The sequence below is a fragment of the Nelumbo nucifera genome, chromosome 1 (genome assembly GCF_055504915.1).
Source record: "Nelumbo nucifera cultivar China Antique chromosome 1, China Antique-T2T, whole genome shotgun sequence".
In the NCBI taxonomy this organism is placed as follows: Eukaryota; Viridiplantae; Streptophyta; class Magnoliopsida; order Proteales; family Nelumbonaceae; genus Nelumbo; species Nelumbo nucifera.
In genome coordinates, this window is record NC_142649.1 from 67161582 (window position 1) to 67178815 (window position 17234).

Sequence of the window (17234 nt, forward strand, 5' to 3'; positions counted from 1 at the left end):
TGGTCGTGCAATATCTCAACCGAAGAACGAAGAGCCCTTCCTCGACATAGCATCGCCGAGCATCAGGGAGGCCTAGACTTCAGAGCATAACTCAACACCTCAGCGCTTGGCCAGGCTAAATGACCGCGCAATACCTCGGTCGAGCACTCCCCCTCCTCGACTCTAGAACAGGGGGGTGGTGTTCGGATTCCAAAGATAGAGTTCTCGAAGTTCCGCAGCCGACGGTCGAAGGACTCCTCAGCCACTACCCACATTGCATGGATCCCAAATGTTGACGAGCATCGAGGAACACCAAGGACCTCGGGGAAGGAGGACAATTCCGCTGGGGAATAGGACTCTATCCCAAGGACCTCGGTGGTTACCCTCATCCCAGCAACCCCGGAAGCCCAGTCCGACCAGGACACGGACCTTTGGCTATAAAAAGGCATTCCCCGCTCAAGGTAAGGGATTCCAATTTTCTAGCACCCATATTGTTATTCTACTTGGACCAGCACCCTTATTACTCGGCCCGGCCATCCATTACCCTCTACTGACTTGAACATCGGAGTGCCTACCCGGGGATAATTCCTCGGTCCTCTGACTTCCCTTTATTGATCACAGGTCTTCAAGAGCGCAGCCTTGTCCTCCCACCTCGGCACCACTCTGTTGGCAAGGATTATCAAAGTACCTTCCTCCGTTCGGGCACCACCTCGAATCGAGCAATATCAATTGCCATTTCAGGCTGAAAATTTTTGAATAGTACGGATGGGTGGAAGTTTCAATGGTTAGATGAGAAATCTGATAGCATTTAAAACCACGACGGAATGAGGAACTCGCCGGTGAAGAAGCGGAGCAGTTTTTGGAAGAAGAGAGATGTTACCCCGATCACCTGATGGATTTTTTTTTACTTTTACCCCAATGGAGAGATTGGTTGAGTTTTACATCGACTTTTTCGATGTGAAAATTACATTGACCCTCGATGTAAAAGTTGGATTTAAAAAATGGTTTACATCAATAATGATTCTTATTTTACATCCTGACCAAATGCATACAAAAGTGGATCACGGTGTAAAACTACACCAGACTGGGTTTTACACAGGAAACAAACACAATCTTAATGTTTAGTCTCAACAGCAATGCTGACTAAGAATTTATAGTAGATATGTGTTTGGTATGTCCTGTTTCATGTTGAAGTGGTTAAGGTAAACATTTTAATTCTATGTATCGTCAATCACACTTCCAATTACTATTATGTCAATCTAATTAGCAAGAATTTTCTAAATCCAGGATTTCATCAGATTTTATTTTTCTCCAATGTAACACCAATTACGTTGAAGTGTTGTATGATACGTGATGCATCGTATCAATTCATCAACATGCCACATTGGATGACAGGTAAGTGCCATATCAGCTAAAACATTGTGAGACTCAATGGCCGTTGGGGGAAACCTCAATTTGACGTTTCCTCCAAACATACCCTACGTAATTTTCTGGTTTTTGATCGAATTCATGTTAAATCGTCCTACCGAATACCGATGCCTCGCTTCTTGATTCTTTTCTTTCCCTGATTGTTTTAGTATATTTATTTCAGTGGAAAAACAAGGAGGCAAGGAGATGATCTTTTCTCTTTGATTGACTCTTGGTCTTGCATAACTCTGAGAATATTTGAACAAGATAACGACACAGCATCTGTTTCGTTCTTTGGCAGATGATGCTATTATATTAATTTCAAGCCAAAACAGGAACATACATAATCAATTAAGGATCAACAAGAATCAACTCCTAACCCCTAAACAAGATGATGCTATTCCACTTCTGCCAACTGGTTTCCTTGGAATCAATGCAGCCTATCATCATCAACTGCCTTCTCAATCTTCTACTTTGTCTGCTGGATTTAATTTCCCTTGTGTCATAAGCGTAATTCCCCAATGCATTCTTGGCCTCCTACTGAGCAAGTTGTTGTCCTTGGCTTGAGTTGAGCACCCTCACCCTCATAAAGACTTGAATGATGACAAGTTGTTATGTAGTTGTTCAAATATATTCCAGTGAAAATGCACAAGTTGATCTGTGGTTCCCTTAGCTCTCTCAGTAGGAGGAGATAAATGGCCGCCATCACCAATAAGAATTAAGACTAATCTGCTTCTGATAAGAACCGAGAGAGAACATAATGAAATTACTGGGAAAAAAAAAAGGCATCCGATCTCATAAATAATTTAAGGTGAATAGTATATATAAAAGAATGATGAAAAGATAGTAACATGACTAATTCCAAAAGCCAAAGCTCAAAGGCCAGTTTATTCGTAAGGCAAAGGCAAGGAAAGCCACAGATTCATTAATGACCAGTTTATTTGTTCTGTTGCAAACATCTTTGTTGATTGATGCCCATGCCATTTTACAATATAAACTTGCCACATCTGATCGATCATTGCAGCAATTTTCTTTTAAAGCACTTGAAAATTGCACAAATACTGCACTGCTGGCTATAGTGAACGGCAAGGAACGTACACGTAGTCATGTCAAACACCACTTGTATATTGCCATGTAGGATTTTATCCAGTTAACTCCTGTGGAAGTCTTAGTGCTTGTGGTGTGTGGTCATCCATATCTCTAATCAAAATAACCTACCACTTAATTAGAAACATTTTAGTCAAACCATACAATAATACAGTTAGCTAATACCAAGCCTCCTCTCCTAAAGAAGTTAATTAATTAAACTAAAGAAGATATTCAGAACTCTCTTTCAATCAAAAACCCATTAACACAGCATGACAACTCTCTTTTAATCAAACCCATAACACAGAACATGGCATAGATTGAATATGATAGAAACCCAAAAGGCAAAAAGGAAGAATACCATTTACACATCTAGCAAGTTATGGCAGAAGTTGTAGGTGTACTGTATGTCTAATTCCTTAACAACCAAAATTTTGTTTCCCACCCTAATAATGGAAATAAATCCCAATCCATGTAGAATGGAAAGCAAGCAAAGTTTTGCCTGTCAAATAGGCAGAAACTTAACGAAAAATTACAGATTAAAGAATTGTTTGCATGTTTTACATTGAAATTAATGGGGCCTAAACAAAATTTTAGGGAAGATAACCATGAAGCCAAGTAGTGAAGCTTTTTACAAGAAGGGCATCCAATTGGAGAAGGTTCTCATCTGCTCACTGCGTTAATCCAGTCTCAATCTCAAAAAGCATGAAAGAGAAAGGCATACCATGCCCCGCCATGGATCATTACTTTACTGACACCATAGCTCGGGGCATCATAAATTTCGACAGCCTCTCAAGGCTTCACAGGCTTACATCTCCAAATCAGTACCAAATAGACACAATTAAGATCTTATTCCAGAAACCTAAGAGGCATATATATAAGCAAAATAGAAAATAAACCACCCAACCATCAAGGCCCAGAGAAAACCAGCAAAAAAATATATCATAATCAACATATATCTTCAAAAGGAGCAACTATCCTAAAGTTACTTGACATCCATATAAGCTGAACATATCAACCAAATTCATAGAGACAGAAAAAGTTTCGACTGGAAAAATAACACAAACGAGGGCACAAATGTGGAGCTCAATCGAACAACCATGGGTCAAAGAAACCCTAATTTCATATGCCAAATAATCTCGAATTCAATCTCACGCCAACACAGTATACGTTACACCCAAAAATAAATTAAGCATAACTTTGAGCATCAAAGATAGAAAAATCCGCAGCAGAAGAAAAGGAGAAATTTCCGAAACCCTGGGATAGATACAATATTGAACTTCACCAATTCGCTATTATTTTCATTCAATACCATCCGGGAAGCTCTAATTCATCATAACATAGTCATCACAAATGCACGAAAAATAAAATTCTCGGATTTACTACAACATACCAATCCCGTACGATTGATCCTTATAAAATTAAACTGTAAAGGAGAAAACACATAAACTATAGATAATTCCAAACCCTAGATCTTGTCAATATCTTCGTCCTCAAACTCGATATAATCATCCCCAGCACCATCCTCCTCCTCGTCGAGGCCGGCGGCAATACCCTCGTTGAGACGGGTGTTCTCCGGAAGCTCGCCGTATGCCTTCAAGAGCCTGGCCTCATCAGGCATGTACTTGAGGATAACATCAGCCTTGTCATCCTGATAATCGCGGAGACCGACGAGTATGATATCTCCAGCGGCGATCCAGACCTTCTTGTGCATCTTGCCTCGGATATGGCACAGGCGTTTGGTGCCGTCGATGCACATGGCTTCGCAGCGGCCGTTGCCAAGCATCCGAAGCACCTGCGCATACTCCTGCCCGTCTTCCTTGAAGACGAGTTCTCGCTTCTCGTCGTCTGCTTCGTTCTTACCTCTCTTCCTGTTCTTACCTCCCTTACCCTTGTTCTTCGGCATATCTGCTGGTGGTTTCTGCTGACAAAAGAATATCAGTTGCAGAAACCCTAACCCTAAACTTCGATTTTTCCTAGTAGATTCTCTCTAGCTACTTCCTCCCGTGGGTTTTTTCCCCTCTCTCCCTCTCTCTCCCTCTCTCTCGATCTCCCGATCCCGACTAGTTGCTCTAGAGCTTTAAAATGGTGCAGGTTTGGCCGCGTAGGATTATTAAACGATTTTCTTTTATTTTCCTTTTATGAATTATGACAAGGAGTGAGTTACTTTTATTACCACGTGTATGAGATGTCGATGACTAGACCGTTCATCCGGACCCGATTCTACAATAAGGAGCCATTACGAATGGGAATCGATTCGAAAAATGAGAACCGGGGTTTGTTTTAGGTGTAGTGTAAATGAGAACCGGGGTAAATATTACACCCCGGTTCAAATGTCCCATGTTTGTTTTCAGTATAAAATTTTTCAATGTAAATTCTATTCACGGTAGACTTATACATCGATTTTATCGATGTAATTTTTACATACACTCACTATACCTTTTTCACTTTTTCTAACCATTCATTATATTTAAACTGATTAATTCACTTTTCAACGATGTACTTGATTAAACGATTATTGATGGTGCCACATAGGCTCCATCTCAGTATTTTCTCTCTCTTCTTCTTTTATATACATTGAAAATGTAAAAAGTGAAGTTTAGTTTACGTGCATGTTATCCGTTTGTAGAACTTATTTTTTGAAATTTTCACAAACGGGCTGGCCGTTTATTCATTATTACGCTGAAGTAGCGTCTAATTGTCATAAATAATTGCAATTATTGCATTTTTCGACTAGCAAATAAAATACAAACACTTATTCAATAAACAGAATCCAACACATATTAAGATACAGTTTTTTATTTCCTCAATCCCTTGCAAAAGCATCTTAAGACTTAACCATAAATCTGGAATGTGCCATATCATCAATGCAGGTTCCACAGTTCCACACACAATATTCTTGATTGTTGGTTGAGATTCATTTGTAAGGCGTACAAAACAAAACTTTTGTGTCCGTAGCATTAATCAATGGGGCGGGTTAAGTGGTGAACCCGCATTGATCTCATCTTTAATCGGATTTTCGGGTCAAGCTGTTTAGCAGTGTATAATTTTTTTGTGGTGCAGGCTGGATCGGGTCATCACCATCATTATCTAAGCCTTATCTCAATTATATATTTATATGGATCCGCTGACTAGGTTGGTATCTCATTTTGCCTATTCAGGCACCGGTTAGAGTTAACCAAACCCTCTACTTGTCCACAAAAATACCTGAACCTAACCCAAGGTGTTAAACCCTCCAACCTGACCTTTATTTTGGTATGGCCAACCCTAATCCAACCTAAACCGAAAATCATTAGCCCTGATCTAACCTCAAAGACAAAATTTGCTTGGGTTGAGCTCAAGTTAAAATTGTATTGACCCAATTCTATCATTTTTTTTTATTTTTGCCTTAAGGCTCAATTTGAAAAAAGTATAAATACAAATATATATAGTATAAATGTATACAAAATAATACAAAATACAAGGTTTTGCACTCTACATTTTACAACTCTGTTTGGTTGCAATGTAATGCAAACTTATAGTAGCCCAAATGATTTAGCTGCATATTCTGATTTATTTTTATTTCAAAATTTATCTTTTTTTGTTTGATTGCAGTAAAACTGAAGCAAAAGGAGACCTGAAGCAGAATAGAGTAAAACCCAAAATAAAATTAAACCAGAATTTACATTCTTTTCATTTGTACTCCCATACATTTGCACTACTACAAATAAAATTGCACTGCAACCAACCACATTCCAAACTTTATTACGAATTAAAGTATGTGTGAGTGTATGAAAAAAATGGTTCCATGGTGAAAAGTCTTACATTGAAAAGAGATAAAGAGATGCACATCAAACCTGGCAGTTAAGATGGCAGGATAAGAAGCTCTCCAAGGCAAGTTGGGATATCCTGCCAACAAAACACATTGATGATATTGGTAGGCTGTTGGAAGGTATTTTATTGGCAGGTTAGGTTGGATACTTGGAATTGGACTAACCTAGCCCAAATTAGAAGTTACACCATACCTAACATGTGCTAAAATTTTACCTAACCAAATTACCCACAAATTTTTCTTTTTTCATAATTCAATTAAATCATTTATAGGATTTTTGGAGTTATATAGTATGATTCTTTTAAGGGCAAGGAGATTTTATTAAGCCGTGGAATTTTTCACTGACATTCATTCTCATCCTATTGTAATTGTTGATGACCATTTGGACACCAGCACCTCCCCGTCTGAAGCTAGTCAGTCATCTGAAGCAAAATTTGCTCCTCACAAAATGCATCTCACATTGACCTCACAGCTCTATCCCACCATGTATTGAGAACATCTCCCTATGAATAACAAAATATTTCCTATGTGCGGCTCGAAACATCAACCGCGTTAAGTGTTGTTAGTGGAGGGGATTATTTTCCCATCTTATTTTGCCAATAATAAAAATAAAAAAAAAGGATTCCCACGTTTATCAATCATCCTCTTCTCCATTGGTGAAATCATGACAATATTTTGATTTTCATTGGGATGATACAATTTGACCACAATGATAAACGGTTTCCTTGGGGTTAAGCTATTTCATTAGATAAAAGAGGTCAAATGATAAAAATTGAAAGGGAAAAAAATAAAGTTTCGCTTGATCAAAACTCTTCATATGCTTTCTTTTTTTTTTTCAATTTAGGCTATATTTGGTTAGAATTCTATAAAAAAGGATCACCATTTAAAGAATGAGTTTTCAGGAATAAGAAAGGCTTTAAATCCAACAATTTTCATACATCAAAATTTTGCAAGTCTCACTTACATAATATGTGTTTGATTCCATTGACATTTATTAAATAAATATTTTTTGTATTAAATAATTATTTTTATTTAATAAATATTTTTATTAAATAAAAATAATTAATGAGAGTATTTATGACACATAAACATCATTAGCCACTATATCAGCAAAAATACCAATAAACACCTACCCAAAGCTCCAAAATAAAACTTTATGAGACGAGAAACACAGAAATCAATGTTTACTTTAATACCTACGATGCACATAATGAGGCCTTTGACGAACACATACATAGTCTAAACCGCCTCAATTAGCTATTTTAACACTTTAACAAACATTAGCCATCACATGTTCAGTTGTCTAACAACATATGAGCAGCACTTACATTTAAGTGATTTAATTGGTGGAACACAGTTATTACTGTTTACTGGTTAATTATCGTAATTTACCGTATTATCTTATTTATTTATCTTATTAATATCATAATAAGTAGTATTTTCTTAAATTCCAATTCAGTTCGAGGCTTCGAACACCACCACATTACCTTTACCTGAATCCGCAACAGTATACATCAAATCCCCCGCAGAAACCTCTGCATGCATCGAAACCCCAGTTTCTCCACACAAAACCGCTCCAGTTCCTCCCCTCCTCGCTCCTTGCACGCATCTTCTTCCATGTGCGCAATAACCTCATCCCAATTCCTCAGGAATCCGTCCCCGTCGTCCACACGGGCATCCGCCACCGCGTCTAATATCTCCTGCAGCACGACGACCCGACGGCTCACCGACCTCCGCAACTCGCGGACCGTCGGATTGACACCCGGCACGGAATCCAGCTGCAATAGCAGCGACATCAGGGCCTCGTTCATCCGCAGCTTCTCTCGGTCACCGCTCCGAATGGCGTCCACCGTCTCCTGCCGTTGGATCAGGCGTTCCAACCGGTTCGCCTCTGAATTGATCGCCGAGATCTTGCTAACTAGCGCCCGCACCACGTAGGCTCGGTAGGTGGACTGTATCTTGACGGCCGCGGCGAATTCAGGGTCGTCAGGAGGCGCTTGAGTTTGGGGAGGAGAAGTACTGGGGAGGTGGTCGGTTACCGGCAGCGGGGTTTCGGAGGGGGACTCGATTGGAATTTCGACAATTTTGGGGTCCGATGGAGGGGCATTTTGATCATTTCGGCTGATATTAGTGACCGTGGTGGTGGTCGTCGTGTACGAGAATCGTGCTTTGAGGGAGGCTTTCATGGTTGAGAGAAACGAAACAAAGGAATTGAGCTTCAGAGTTGCTCCAGCCGAAGACGATGAGGTTGAAACTTGAAAGTTGAGACTTCAGAGTGGATGTTTCCCGAAAGCAGGTTTGGCGCGTTTCGCCTCCAAAAGAACCCGGTGATGTCATCTGTGGGACCCATCCATAAATCATCGAAAAGCGAAAACCCCAGAGGATATTATTGGGGAGTGCATCTCCGGCTACAAACCTGACCGGCGGCCACCACTACCATCATCGTCCTTCGTTCCTCGCTATCTTGAGGGAAATCAAAAACCCAAGAATTTTGTAGAGGTTCAACTTATTACAGAGAAAAATGAAGAACAATCCTTGATCATTGAAAACCATGTAAGACGACAACTACCATGAAACAGATCGAGTTTGTTTAGACCAAATGCCAAGAAAATTACCATGACTGAGTTGGTTGATTTATTATCAGCATGTACAGCTTCACAGTACAGTTTCGGCCTTTCGGAACGGTGGGATCAATGCATACATCTCCCAGACATTAACTTAGGAGAAAAAAAAAAGAAGAGAAGCAGAATCAAGGCGAAATAAATAATTTGACCTTCAACTTGCACAAATATAAGCCCCATATCCAAATTCCAAGCATGAACAATCAATTAATCAAACAAATCGCCAATCGGATAATGACGAATTTATGAGTTAACATCCCCTGTCAAAGAAGCACTAATTGGACACGCCCTGTGTATTCTCATTTTCGCAGCTGAAACGTTTTTAGAGAGCTTGTCATCTAGATCACTATCTACCACTTTGTAGAGCTTTGGCTTCTCTATCTTGCCTGACTCAACGCTTTCTGCAATGAATTGGAGCCCCTGAAAGAATATAAACATGCAGTAAACATGAGATAAAGGGAAAAGAAAATTAATGCCTTCAAGTGAAAGGTGAAACATGGCGTACCTTGGGTGATTTGTCCTCATAGTTTAAAGAATGCCTCAGTGGAGGTTTATCATTAAGGTCCTGTCAAATGAAGGAAAGATTGTCCATCCATATCAATTATTCAATATTTGGAGTAACACAGAGGACCAATAATTTATCTTTATTAGGTTTGGACTGTATCTAGTTATCCACCATACAGTCCACTACTTTTTAGTTTAAAAATATCATATAAGATGCATTATATATAGGAGAACAAAGGGACCATTTGGGAGGACTGAGGCTTTGGTTGAGTTGCTTTCAAGAAGCCACTAAAAAAAGTTTCTTAGATATAGTTTGCTGTATTTTCTGTCCAGAAACTATAAATATTGCAGGCACCGGATGTCTGACCTGAAATAGTTTGGTATTTAGCCCATCTTTAATTCCCCCAGCAACTTGGCATAGATACCAGAGGCCTGAATTAGCAATGTCCTGTACATATTCGGAGACATCAATAACTTCATAAATTTCAATAGGTACAAAGTGAGAGTATTCATGATGAGTACTTATGTACCTGTTTGCTTTCAAGAAGTCCAATCTTCCCTTCCTGCTTAGTGGAAAAGTTATCATAACATCAATAAAATGGTTCTTCCTGCTGATGTACTTAAGGTTATCACACTGAAGTTGTAATTAGCTCACCAGTCCAGACACCATTTTTTGGATTATTTCAATATCAAATCCAATTTGAGAAAGATCTGATTTCACATCATCTACCTGCATGTAAACAAGTAGTAATGAATAAATACAAGTTTCCAAGAAAAATCTAAATTATGGAAGAAGGCATATGATCTTGATTCAAATATGCATATTACACTCAATTCTCAAATTTCAAGAAGGGTGGAAATGACTGCTCAGACATTCAAACTGGTAGGGATCCACCAAACCCTCTCAATGGGTTGAAATATTAGAATAAAAGGTTACATCCAAGGCTTCCTTGCATAGACAAAGATGGAGAAATGGCATATCTTTCCCAATACAGTTCTCTTCAATATACTCTTGGGGTCGTGCTAACCTAACCAGAAAGTCAAACATCCATTCTCCCATCCTCCAACAATCCAACCTTCTCAATTTAATTTCTTATTTTTGGTTTATCCAATGAGGTTGCAACTTGCAAAAAACTCTGATTGATCAGGAGGTTTTCTAAATTCACTGAATGATTGAAAAGTTATTATGCAACCACATTAGACCTCTTTTGTGTTCCTGGAGAGAAGACCTTAATAATTAGCACCATGACTTAAAATCCCGAGCAACATGTCACCAGAATCCTAACTCATTCGGTTGATTGACCTGGTATGCATAAAAATGAACTGAATTGGCAAACTGGTGAAAACAACTCAACATGGCCAGTTCAACTGCCAAACCATGCCTAACATCTTATAAACTTGAAGTTTTTTATACATAGATGCCATTTGTTGAACAGGTCAGCATGCTTAGTCAACTCCCTTTGCAGATTTTAACAATCAATTAGATTAATTGATAGAGAAATCCTAAAAGATCTTAACTTTTATAAGAAATCCATATATAACAAAATGGAAGTACATAGAATTGGAACTCAGAAGAAAATGGCAACATATATCAAACTTAAAAACGAACAGCATACAATTCTGCATATTACTTGCCTCATTCATGATAAACTTTGATATTTCCCTCTGCTCATCCAGCTTCCCATCCAAGTTTTCAAGCCTTTGAGATAGGTGCCTTTTGGTTGACTATAAAATTGAGAAAAAAAAGGAAAGAAGGGGAACAATTGAGTATGCTAATAACATTATGACATAAAAGATTCCATAAGAGGAACAAATGAATGAACCAAAGGGTCATTGGTTGTATCTAAACATACTGCTAAAGCTGCAGAAACTTGCTCCAACTGTTTTGATACAATTGCAACAGCATTGGCCATATTACGCTTTGTTACAAACATAACATCAGAAAATGACCAGCCCTGAACAAAGCACAAAAGTAACAAAATTATTTTTCAATGAAGAGAAGGAAATGCACACATCCAGACCCCAGACCACATAATAGAGCAAATGCAATCATATAGGCTCTGCAAATTCATAAATCGTTAACAGTTAGAACTTTGCCTTCCACCACATATAGCAATATCCCATCGCTCCAAGTGCAGCAGCTGGCATTATGTAAGATGCAATGCTCCCTGTATAAAAGAAGAAAAATTGGTATCACTCTGAGTATAGATTTTGCATGGGGATACTTAAAACTTCTACAATCAGTACCAAAAATGCTTATTGCTAGGCTGCATAGAGAATTGAGAAAAATAAAGAATGTGAAATATATATCAAATAAATATCTGCTCTGATTTTTTCATCCATTCTTTAGAAAAGCTGCAAATTGAGCAAGTCTATGCATCCATGGAGCAGCAGATGAGAACATTGTAGTAGCAGTACACAAGTACAGGTGATGAAGGACATGAAATTAGTCAGTTCTTTGTCCCATATAGACGAACTTTACAAAAATAAACTGCCTATTGTTGATCTATTCATAAGCCCTTTTTCTGCTTTTGGTCGTTCCTTGTTTGATGAGGCAGGTAAAAGAATGCAATAGATTGGTTTACATTTTCATCCAATCAGAGCAATAGGAAGTTAAGTTGTCCTCCTAGGTTGAACTCACTGAGTATGAATCTAAGCCATAGCATAAGTACAAAAGGTATTGGTGTTTGTAGCATCTTAACCACTGATTTAGCCATAATACCAAAATTAAACGAGCATTGATTACCACTTGAGTCAGAATTTCCATTGAAAATGGCTACTGGACTGGACAGTGTCAACTCTCTGATCTCTTGTGCCAACTGTCGAATCTGAAAGACAAATAGGAAACCATATAACATATAATACACTATGCAAGTAGCTTAAATTTTGACTAGGACCAGCAAAGAAACCAAGAAAATGAAATTTACAATACAAAGAAATGATCAATGGTGCTATTCCCAGATCCCAATATAGTATCTAAGATAAAACCTTCCTAGACATGCAACTGTTTTTGGCTTAATATTCTGAACTATAAACTGAAGAGACAAAAATACAAGTTACAAGATTGTTAATATGTTATCCTAATTCAATTAAGAGACTAAATCTCATTTCTACTACATTACCTATATTTAAAATATCAATCCCTGATTCATATGTTACTAAACCTTAGTTTTCCATTCTATTCAAACATGAAGGAATCACCTCATACTCTCCAAGGAGGCATACTACGTCACACTCCAAGGCATTCATGGAGCAAACTATTGACATCAAAGATAAAGGAAAAGTACAGTGCAATCACATAAGATGTGAATCTAAATTAATGAATTGAAAGGGAACATATGCAAGCCAATATGCTAAAGCAAAGGAAGGAAGAGGGAAGAGGTAGGGGAGACTGTACATCAAAAGACATGAAGGAATAGTAATGAGATACCTGAGCTGCAAGAAGGGAGCTATCATACTTGTTGGATGAGATCTCCGTATCATTCACACCCTTGATTAATTCCTGAGGAAAAATATAGCCACTCTATCTTATTATTGTTTATGATGATATTAGAAGCAAAGCAAAACACCAAAACATGCAACCAAGTTCATCTTCATGCTATCAGCTTTGCAGCAGAGAGAAATAATGGTTTCATCACTTATAAATCAAAGTTCAGTAAAAGTTGTTTGTTCAAAGAAGAGCATAATGAGAGGGGGGGAATCTTTATCATTTTAGGACCACCAAATGGCCAAAGGTTAGTCTGTGCAAGCACTGAGCGCATTCTTTTTATCATAATTGAAGTAAGGAACTCCATGAGCAGCATCCTCAAGTTCCTTTACTGTCTGGTTAACGAAAATTGAAGAAAACAACAAGAACAACAAAATGATAACAATACAGTATATAATATTAGGGTGCATAATCTTAAACATTAACCGATAAATAGGATGCACATTGTGAAATCTGGTTTTGTGATAAACATAAAGCTTTTCAGATTGATTCTGGATGGCCTGTGTCCTTTTTTTGGGTAAAAGAATACAAGAAATTATAGCTTGCATACAATAAAAAACAAGGAACATAAAATATACCCCAGATCCTGTTGAATCTATTAATTAATCTAGCAATAATGGGCACTTGACTGATTCTTAAACAAGATACCACTTCATGCTATCAAAGTGTGACTAACATCAGAGTATGAGAAATCACTTGAAGACATAAATCTGGGCACATGACCAGTTCCTACTTGGCTCACCATCCAAGATGGTATTAATCATAATTACAGATTTCTGCACTTTCTAGTAATTACTTCAATTTAAGGGCTTAATCCACTCCTACGCAAGAATACCAACAATGTAAAGTAATTGGATTCTATAGGTGGAAAAGTTTGATTTAATTTTCAAACTCATCTGCTATAAAATGTAATAGAGGTGAAAATTTTTAATTATTACCAGTTATTTATTGTGCAAAAATAACAACCATATTTTTTTGGTATTTAACATTCACAGTCAATGCACACAAGGTTTTCATCAACAAGGAAAGAACTGTAAAGGTCACAACTTAAAATTGAACATGCTTAACCTGACATCAGTCCATCAGTACTAGAAACATACATATTTAACATCATGAACAATTAAAGGCAAGAGAAAAAAGTTCTTAAGAAAACCCTTTCTTTCCCATCAGTTCACCATCTTAAAGAGATAGAAAACTTTAAACTTAATGGAGATTATGCAATTGGTGTTTTGTTCCTGAAATGGATGGAAGTTCTTATATTGACAAGTTCGTGTGAGATATCATAATCAAGGAATCAATTACCTGAAGCTGAAAAATAACATCAGACAATTGGCCGTTCCTCAAAATAACAGAACCAGTCAAACCTAAATGACAGAAAAAGGAAAAAGAAACCAACTGATTTCAGATGCCAGGGTGAACAATATGATTGTAAAAGGGCTAATAATGTATCATTTTCTTTTATCAATGAGAATAACTGACAGTACAAAATAAGAACCTTTATACATCCAGAGTTAACAAAGAGGTGGGAGATTAGGGCTGCAATTGGCATTCCTTATTTTTAGGACTTATCTCCTTTTTGCAGTTAAAATGCCCCTATGAACACTGATTTTTTAATTGCAAAAAGGAGATAAGTCCTTAAAATAAGGAATGCCAATTGCAGCCTAAATAAGTTCCAAACGTAAAGTTCATTAAAGTTAGAGCCAGAGGGATTGTGGGGTTTCTTCCTTTTCTTTGTTATTTTATAGATGCATATTGGTAGGAACATCATCATCATCTAAGCCTTGTCCCAGCTATATGCGGTCACATGAATCCTGTTTTGCCATTCCGTTCTGTTCAGTGCCATATCAATTGTTAAATTACACGCATACATATTGGCAGGAACATAGAAAAAAATCAGAACATGTAACACCAGAACCCATAAAGGTATATGTCCACCAGAAAGTTTAGCCTAGAAACCTGTCAATTAGCATACCATCTAGTTAACACTAGACAGTCTTTGAAGCTGCACCATAAACCATGAAAGATGAAACCAAAATATTGCTTGAAAATTAGAATCCTCTGGCTCTGCAGAAGAACCTAATTACAATTTAATTCAAACAAAACTGCATTACAAAAAGTAGGGATTAAAGGTTCTTCAAGATGTCAAACCAGGACATGACAAGATTGGGTTGAATCAGTTTTGAGTCGCTGCTGTGCATTATCTGTCTTTAGGTTTCTCTTGGAGAACCTCCTCCCATGCTTTTATATTTCTTCTTTAAGGGGCATCTGTCTTTTGGTATTGTTTTCCTATTTAAAATCCTCTAGTTTAATGGGAAGTTTTTATTGTGGGGATTCAAGACGAAGCCTTGGTGAAAGATTCAACCTCAGTGGTAGGAGAAAACTTGTTTAGAATGGTCTTTCGTGAGAAGAGACCCACCAAAGGTTGAATTGAAGCTTGGTGTTAGAAATTAATCGATTAGGACCAAAACCCATTAAACTCTCAAGGGTTTCATATTGTAGTTTCGATTCACAATTAGATTGTTTTATTTAGTGGATTTCATATATTATGCTCTGGATGAAAATTTAAACCTTGCATTGATCAACTCATGAAATTTTACTGAAACCATCCGTTTCTATGAAATATTACTGAAATCCTGCCATTGTTTTGATGAAATCCAAATTGAGATTACTGTAAAATCGAAACTCCAAGCTTACCGAAGCTAGAAGAATAAATCGAATAGGAAGAACCAGATCAAGCCTCATAAACTATTGGGGAGCGAGAGCATACAATGATACAAACAAAATTAAAGGAGAGAGAGAGAGAGAGAGAGGGATATGACCTGCTCCGACAAGAATCAAAACTTTGGAGGTTGAGACCCCGGTCTGCATCGCCATATTCGCAGTCTTAAGAGACGGGAGGATTGTCTGACCACGGAGACAGAGTTTTCAGTTTGGAAAATGATACAGCCACGGCGTATGTTTTGATATTGACGATAGAAGTGCCAGCAGTTTCCAAGCAAGCCTATGCCATTGGCAATATCATCAGCCACGTTTCCCGTCTTTACTTTTCGTGTCCGAAAGAGACATTGGCGCAGGCATAGTAGAATCGATTTTAAAGTCCAGACTCCGGATGTCTTGCACACTATAACTCTGCCCACGTTTATACTACTCATATAGGGAGAACATCTCATCCTTTATATAGTATTATATTATGAAGATATTCCCAATTCACATGAATAGTGTATTTGGGTAAGTGTGGATAGGAGATTCGGAGTCATAAGTCCAGTGCTTGTAGTTGTCCCGTCGGACCCACCCTCCCTCCGCAAAGGCACGCAAAGAGGGTCAGCCCCGATTCCAGAAAAACACCCTCCGCATTGCATATATCAATGGGTCGGGCCTATCAGATAGAAATCAAACCAATTTTATTAATTCTGATTTTATGATTTTGTTCTAATTAATAATTAGGGGAAGACCAATTCTTGATGTTCCCAACCAATAACTTTGCCAATTGAGAGGTGGCTCAATCGGTACATTAGATAGTTTGTTCTGGTGTGATGTCGTTAGAGGTGTAAATCAAGCGGTGTTATGCCATGGGTGGTCTGTCAGGCTATGTCAGGCTGTGTTGTGGATACGGAGTGGTTTATGGACTAAGCCTTTGGCAAGATCAAGCCATGGATCAGGGCAAGCCATGAAAGGTATAATTTTTTAGAAAAATAAAATAAATTAAAAAAATTAACAAATTAACAAAATAGACAAAAAATGAAAAAAAAAAAATCTTAAATTTTTATTTTATATAACTTTTGATGTATACAATTGCTTATATATGCAAGGTTATAATGTAAAATCCTCCCCTAAATTTTCTGACAATCATTAAAACCTCCCCTATAGTTTCACTTTAGAAAAATCCTCCCTTGGATTTTTAAATAACTTGACAAAAACCTCCCTTCTGTCAATGACCAAGACGAAAAATGTCATTTACGAAATTACCCCTAAAGCATTATTACGGTATTATTGCTTAGTATATTCCATTCTCATAATATTCCATCCATTTTTTCGACAATTGTTCTTCAGTGAAGGTTATTCTTGACCAACAAGTCTTCTTATATTTCCGTTTTGAAGCTCATGTTTTTGGCAACTGTTCTTCACAACAATTTTCTTATCTAATGCCTTCCAAGGAAAATATTAACATTATGATGCCTTTATAAGGGTGCCTATACAGGGGATGGAGAAGTCCATTAGATTTAGATATCTATCAGAGTTTAAGAACCAAGAGTGATGCCTTCTATCTTTATGATTCTTTTAATGATATTTGCAGGTAATGGATGTATCCACTATGGTTGCGGTGCAATCAAATATTGTT

General features: G+C 37.7%; 2 protein-coding genes and 1 pseudogene across 5 annotated transcripts; all 3 read right to left on the reverse strand.

Annotated features, from left to right (window-relative positions):
* Positions 1–1599: 1599 nt before the first annotated feature.
* On the reverse strand, positions 1600–8719 carry BAG5 (BCL-2-associated athanogene 5). Of its 2 annotated transcripts, XR_016084313.1 has the most exons (3): positions 7771–8719; positions 6309–6360; positions 1600–2121 (listed from the first exon to the last, which is right to left on the reverse strand). XR_016084313.1 is itself a non-coding variant. In XM_010254320.3 (2 exons), the coding sequence occupies exon 1, from the start codon at positions 8467–8469 to the stop codon at positions 7798–7800; it is 672 nt and encodes a 223-aa protein (XP_010252622.1). In that variant the 5' UTR covers positions 8470–8719; the 3' UTR covers positions 4298–6360; positions 7771–7797. The 2 variants fall into 2 exon arrangements, 1 of the variants encoding a protein (XP_010252622.1); XM_010254320.3 differs by lacking the exon at positions 1600–2121 and having other exon boundaries at positions 4298–6360.
* LOC104594151 (eukaryotic translation initiation factor 1A pseudogene) lies at positions 3736–4378 on the reverse strand (annotated as a pseudogene). The gene has a single exon (XR_016084314.1). The product of XR_016084314.1 is annotated as a eukaryotic translation initiation factor 1A pseudogene (transcript).
* Positions 8720–8868: 149 nt separating the features above from the next.
* LOC104594150 (golgin family A protein (DUF1664)) lies at positions 8869–16009 on the reverse strand. Of its 2 annotated transcripts, none has more exons than XM_088901730.1 (12): positions 15715–16009; positions 14198–14259; positions 12839–12910; positions 12155–12236; positions 11506–11576; positions 11262–11363; positions 11040–11133; positions 10064–10134; positions 9939–9971; positions 9776–9856; positions 9410–9469; positions 8869–9324 (listed from the first exon to the last, which is right to left on the reverse strand). In XM_088901730.1, exons 1-12 carry the CDS (start codon positions 15767–15769, stop codon positions 9148–9150), a joined length of 960 nt encoding a protein of 319 aa, XP_088757856.1. In that variant the 5' UTR covers positions 15770–16009; the 3' UTR covers positions 8869–9147. The 2 variants fall into 2 exon arrangements, with proteins under 2 accessions (XP_088757856.1, XP_010252625.1); XM_010254323.3 differs by having other exon boundaries at positions 10064–10138; positions 11044–11133; positions 15715–16008.
* Between the last annotated feature and the right edge of the window lie 1225 nt (positions 16010–17234).